At 55.2% G+C, this 6,119-nt stretch overlaps 1 protein-coding gene across 1 annotated transcript; it reads left to right on the forward strand.

Annotated features, from left to right (window-relative positions):
- The first annotated feature begins 9 nt into the window (after nt 1–9).
- On the forward strand, nt 10–5,057 carry LINGO4 (leucine rich repeat and Ig domain containing 4). Its single transcript, XM_524871.5, has 2 exons — nt 10–91; nt 2,605–5,057. Exon 2 carries the CDS (start codon nt 2,618–2,620, stop codon nt 4,397–4,399), a length of 1,782 nt encoding a protein of 593 aa, XP_524871.1. The 5' UTR covers nt 10–91; nt 2,605–2,617; the 3' UTR covers nt 4,400–5,057.
- The last annotated feature ends 1,062 nt before the right edge of the window (nt 5,058–6,119 follow it).

Genomic DNA, 6,119 nt, shown 5'->3' on the forward strand with positions numbered 1-6,119 from the left:
GCAGGGGCCTGAGGTGCAGCTCGAATGGGACAGGGCCCCCAGCGCTGGACAGATGCAGTGCCAAACTTGATGCCACCTTCCAGCTTCTCCGGTAAGTGCCCCCACTCTCTGTCCCAAAGATGCAGCCGCCCTTTTCCATAACATTCTCCGAGACAGGCCAGACTAGTGTGCCCCTCAAGGCAAGAGGGTTTGGGCCTCCACACTGCTAACAATTAATCCTGGCCCCATGGGACTTTGAGGGGGAAACTCAAATATCCCAAGTACCCCTGGGTGGAAGGGCTCCAAGGAGACCTCCCTTCCATCTCCCCAGTGCTTCCCCTTCCTCTGGAAGGGTTTTTCTCCACAATCGGTGTGGATCTTCCAGAAATCTTTCCCCCAGGAACCCTCTCCCCACACAGTTCCCATTTGTCAGTCAGGTGTGCTTTAAAGAGGATACAGGATACCCAGGTTCAAAAGTGTCTCTGGACTGCCACATAAAGACAAGAAAAAGGCTCCCTACCCTTGAGGGGTGATGCCTTCAAGGTTCATGTCTTGGTGATGTCCCCACCCCACTGAAGGGACAAAAAAGTGGTTCTGACATCTCGCTTTCTGCAAAGTGGCCGGAAGCCGGTCCTGCAGCCATGGAGGTTGGCAAGGGAAGTTTGTGATTAAATTAGCCACCTTAGAAATAAAATAGGTTGCTCCAGCTCCCTCAGCCCCTGGCCCAGCAGGCTTTGGGACTCAGGGGAAACTCACAGGAGCAGGAAGGAAGAAAGCTGGGTTACATGCTTCACTGCACTTTTGCTGAATGCAGAGCAGAGGATGGGCAGGAACTGCAGCAGTAGTGATGAAGAGCTAGCTGTCAGGTGGACTTCCCAGAACAAGCCTAGGGAGAACAAGGGAGGCTGGGCCATCTTTCCCGGGAGAGCTCTGGGCATGCCACAGAGACCTGTTAGGTCAGTTTGGGGCGAGAAGAATCTGCTCTGCAGTCTTTGCCCCACGTTATTCTTTTTCATCCCCAAGCCTCACACCAGTTTTCTGCATCCCTCTGCTCTTTTGGCCTCTTTCTTTAGTTTCCCAACTAGGACAATCCTCTCAAGTGGCTGTAGGATAGCCACTAGAATGATCCTTCTAGGAGGTGGAGAGTGGGAAGGAAAGGGGAAGAAATGACTGTCTCTTAAACTGCCTCTCCTAAGTTCCACATGAGAAAAAACAGGGCATGTAGTAGAAAGCTGACCCCATAGAGCCCAGAGAGCCTGAAGCCCACAAGCCCAAAGGTGATCAGGATTGCCACTTAGCAGAGACTCAGACGCGCTGTATCCCAGAGAGCATCCATGGGCTTTTGCTCCTATCTCTGTAGCCATCCCTTGCCAATTCCAGTACTTCCTCTGCCTTGGGGTCCCTGTTGACATCGAACAGGATGAGTCAGGGGCCCTCATCACCTAGAGGGCCCCTTCTCCTCTGTCACCTCAGCCATTGTAGTCACCATCTTCCTGAGGGTTCCCGGAACCTGGTACCCAGAAACTGACTATAAGTCTACAGGCTCTGCACACTGTCTGTGCCCAGATACCTGCTGTGCCAGCCAACGGCTCCCTTCCTCCCCACCCTACAGCACTTGGTCAGATGCTGTCTCTCCTCACTTATCTATGCTCCCTGGTCCACAATCTGTCTCTTGGGAATTTCTCAGGCAGCTCAGGCCAAAAGGGACAAGAGCTCTCCCTCAGATCCACACACTGGACCAGAATCCAAACACCATTAAGGAGGGATATGAGGGAAGCCCAAGACTGAAGACCAAGCAACAGAACTCAAAACCTGGGCATCCTTTGGGTCCCTCACACACCCCAACTTCAATTGTAATAGAGAAGCAGTTGCCCCTGGGCTCTTGCAGGGGATTCCCAGCTTCCCAGTCAAGTGCCCCCTGCATCCTATGCCACAGCTAATGTACAGCTTGGCAGTTGTCCACACAGGCATTTTGGGGAGATTGGATCTTGTTAGTCCAGGGCTCAGGCCCTGGGCCAGGCTGGAAGAGGGCTCAGCATGGGGGTGGAGCTGAGGCCTGCATGTTTCCCAGCCTTGGGTGAGCTAGTCAAGGTGAGGACCTCTCCAGTCAGAACAGGGAACTCTGGGCCAAGGACATGATCTCCCTGAGCCTTAAGCAAAACTATGGGTACATAATGTGAAAGAATAAGCGTGAGCAGAGAGGGACAGAGCAGAGCTTGGGAAGAGCAGGTATCAGGGAGAAGGGACCTGAGATACTCCTGGATCTCACAGACATCAGGAAACCCCATACAGAAAGACTCAGTACCTCCCTGCTGTTCCCTGCCCCATTCCCATAAGCTTTTTCCCCACAGAAATCAGGCTTGGCTAGGGTTCCATGAGCCAGTAAGCACTTGGCTGGTTATCCAGGGCTGGAAGAGGGAGGAAAGCAGAGATTCCCCAAAGAGAAGCTCCAGGAAGCCCCAGGGAGGTGGCACACAAGAATTCTTCCTGGTTCTGTGCCCTACTTGTTGGCAATGCTGAGACAGATAGACCAATTTCTCTCCTCTCTAAGAAGGGCCAGGAAGTCCAGGGTCACCATCATCTGAAGCCACTTTCCAAAAAGGGCCATGTCATCATCTATTCCAGGACTGAAGAGGGAATGGATGCAGCCACAGCTCCAAAGCAAGCCTGGCCCCCATGGCCCCCGCTCCTTTTCCTCCTCCTCCTACCTGGAGGGAGCGGTGGCAGCTGCCCTGCTGTGTGTGACTGCACCTCCCAGCCCCAGGCTGTGCTCTGTGGCCACAGGCAACTGGAGGCTGTACCTGGAGGACTCCCACTGGACACTGAGCTCCTGGACCTGAGTGGGAACCGCCTGTGGGGGCTCCAGCGGGGAATGCTCTCCCGCCTGAGCCTGCTCCAGGAATTGGACCTCAGCTACAACCAGCTCTCAACCCTTGAGCCCGGGGCCTTCCATGGCCTACAAAGCCTACTCACCCTGAGGCTGCAGGGCAATCGGCTCAGAATCATGGGGCCTGGGGTCTTCTCAGGCCTATCTGCTCTGACCCTGCTGGACCTCCGCCTCAACCAGATTGTTCTCTTCCTAGATGGAGCTTTTGGGGAGCTAGGCAGCCTCCAGAAGCTGGAGGTTGGGGACAACCACCTGGTATTTGTGGCTCCGGGGGCCTTTGCAGGGCTGGCCAAGTTGAGCACCCTCACCCTGGAGCGCTGCAACCTCAGCACAGTGCCTGGCCTAGCCCTCGCCCGTCTCCCGGCATTAGTGGCCCTAAGGCTTAGAGAACTGGATATTGGGAGGCTGCCAGCTGGGGCCCTGCGGGGGCTGGGGCAGCTCAAGGAGCTGGAGATCCACCTCTGGCCATCTCTGGAGGCTCTGGACCCTGGGAGCCTGGTTGGGCTCAATCTCAGCAGCCTGGCCATCACTCGCTGCAATCTGAGCTCGGTGCCCTTCCAAGCACTGTACCACCTCAGCTTCCTCAGGGTCCTGGATCTGTCTCAGAATCCCATCTCAGCCATCCCAGCCCGAAGGCTCAGCCCCCTGGTGCGGCTCCAGGAGCTACGCCTGTCAGGGGCATGCCTCACCTCCATTGCTGCCCATGCCTTCCATGGCTTGACTGCCTTCCACCTCCTGGATGTGGCAGATAACGCCCTTCAGACACTAGAGGAAACAGCTTTCCCTTCTCCAGACAAACTGGTCACCTTGAGGCTGTCTGGCAACCCCCTAACCTGTGACTGCCGCCTCCTCTGGCTGCTCCGGCTCCGCCGCCACCTGGACTTTGGCACGTCCCCCCCTGCCTGTGCTGGCCCCCATCATGTCCAGGGGAAGAGCCTGAAGGAGTTTTCAGACATCCTGCCTCCAGGGCACTTCACCTGCAAACCAGCCCTGATCCGAAAGTCGGGGCCTCGATGGGTCATTGCAGAGGAGGGCGGGCATGCGGTTTTCTCCTGCTCTGGAGATGGAGACCCAGCCCCCACCGTCTCCTGGATGAGGCCTCATGGGGCTTGGCTGGGCAGGGCTGGGAGAGTAAGGGTCCTAGAGGATGGGACACTGGAGATCCGCTCAGTGCAGCTACGGGACAGAGGGGCCTATGTCTGTGTGGTCAGCAATGTCGCTGGGAATGACTCCCTGAGGACCTGGCTGGAAGTCATCCAGGTGGAACCACCAAACGGCACACTTTCTGACCCCAACATCACCGTGCCAGGGATCCCAGGGCCTTTTTTTCTGGATAGCAGAGGTGTGGCCATGGTGCTGGCAGTCGGCTTCCTCCCCTTCCTCACCTCAGTGACCCTCTGCTTTGGCCTGATTGCCCTTTGGAGCAAGGGCAAAGGTCGGGTCAAACATCACATGACCTTTGACTTTGTGGCACCTCGGCCCTCTGGGGATAAAAACTCTGGGGGTAACCGGGTCACTGCCAAGCTCTTCTGACCTTTCCTTCCCCAGTGGGGAACCCACCAAGTCCGCTTCAGATACCAAAGGGGAAGACAGAACCAAGGCTGCTTGAACCAGAACCTAGTCCCGAGCAGCACCGCTCTCCTGCACCTCCCGCCTGCGTTGTGCCTCCTGCCGGAGAGTCTGCTTCCTGAGCTTTTCCGGTCTGAGGATAGCATTGTCATTACTTCTCTGAGGGTCCCAGGGAGCTGCAGATGCAGACCCCGTCGTTAGTCCAGCCCCCGCTTCACCCCCTCCACACACAAAACAGGAAACATAATCAAAGCGCTAGTCAGCTAGTCTAACCACTAGGCTTTCTTCACACACGCTTATATCCTTTAATAACCAATTGCCAACCACGGCTATAAGATTATTTCAGAGGTGGGGCTGGGAAGTGCCACTTGCTCCTTAGAGTCTGTTTGTCAACCAGGCAGAGTCCCTTTCTTTTCTGCTCCCCACCCCAACCCTGCCCCTATGTACAGGAATAAGAGCAAAGGACCCACAGGCTACAGAGAAGAGGATGGGGACAGAGTGTGGGATGGAGAGGACAGCCATATACTGCACTGTGTTTGCATGAGCCTCTACCACCTTCCTCTATCTACCAGATCATTAAACCTGCTGTCAAAGGGCCACAACAGTAGCAGCCAAAACTAAATGTCATCTCTGGAGTTTCCTTTACTTCAGTCTATTTCCTACCCTCATTTCTGTTATATCTCCCCGGCTCCTTCTCTTTCTGCTTGCCCATTGATTATGTGTCCCAATGGCATTGCCTCCATCTAACCTGCCTGACAAACAGGGTAAGGAGTGCCCCACTCACCTTCACTTTCCTTACTGCCCTGCACCCCCACCTCCATGCCCGGAGGGATCAGCACTCCTAGCCCGGTTTCAGCCTCAATCCTTTCCCTTTTACTCCCCATCTCTGGAACTGGAGAAGGAGCGATCCTCTACCTTCCAGGGGACCCCTACATAGAAATTCCACCTGGGACACCCAGCTGCTGCCTCTCTTTCCCATTTCTCCATGGGAGCTCCCCATCATTTTTGCGTCACAGATCCCTAGTGCCCTTGGGGAAAACTCAGAACTCCAAGATAATGACTAACAAACACAAGAATCTGCAGTTGTCAAAGGAGAGAGACCCAGGACACTGCAGAGACTAGGCTTGGAGGAACAGGGAGGAGGGCACAGCAGGCTGTAGTGAGAAGTGGAGGGAAGGGGGAACAGCAGTAACTGCCTGCCTAGTTAATTTCCACCATCCTTCTGCAGCTTCTTCTGGTTCTGTGCTTAGTGCAGCCCCAGTGGGAAGCTGTCTCCGGGTAGAGGTCACTGATTTACAGAGACCCCCAGATGGGGAGGTGGAGTAGGAGGTGAAACTGCTGAGTACCACTGACTGTGCTTCAAATAGAGGGCAAAGCAGAGCCCAAAAAGAAGTAGAGATGCTGGAAGCTCAAGGAACAGAGCAACAGCCTCAGCATCACTGGAAGGGAGGAGTGACAGGGAGAGGAGAGGAGTCGGAGGAGGGACTGAGAAGGGAAGAATCACGTGGCTCTAGGGAGCCTTTCTGCGCAGCAGCATCTACCCAGCGTCCTTAGTTTCCTCCCACCCACCCCTACACCAAACCAGATGCAAGCATTGTGAGCTTTCTAGTTGATTCCTGCTGCTCTTGTCCTTGCTCTGAGGAGACTCCACTCATTAGAAGATTCCCAGCTCAAACTGCCCGAC

This window comes from Pan troglodytes, chromosome 1, assembly GCF_028858775.2.
Source record: "Pan troglodytes isolate AG18354 chromosome 1, NHGRI_mPanTro3-v2.0_pri, whole genome shotgun sequence".
Taxonomy (NCBI): domain Eukaryota; kingdom Metazoa; phylum Chordata; class Mammalia; order Primates; family Hominidae; genus Pan; species Pan troglodytes.

Bases quoted from the DNA above. Each gene is read 5' to 3' on its own strand.
- LINGO4 (XM_524871.5), top strand. From the start codon at position 2,618: ATGGATGCAGCCACAGCTCCAAAGCAAGCCTGGCCCCCATGGCCCCCG.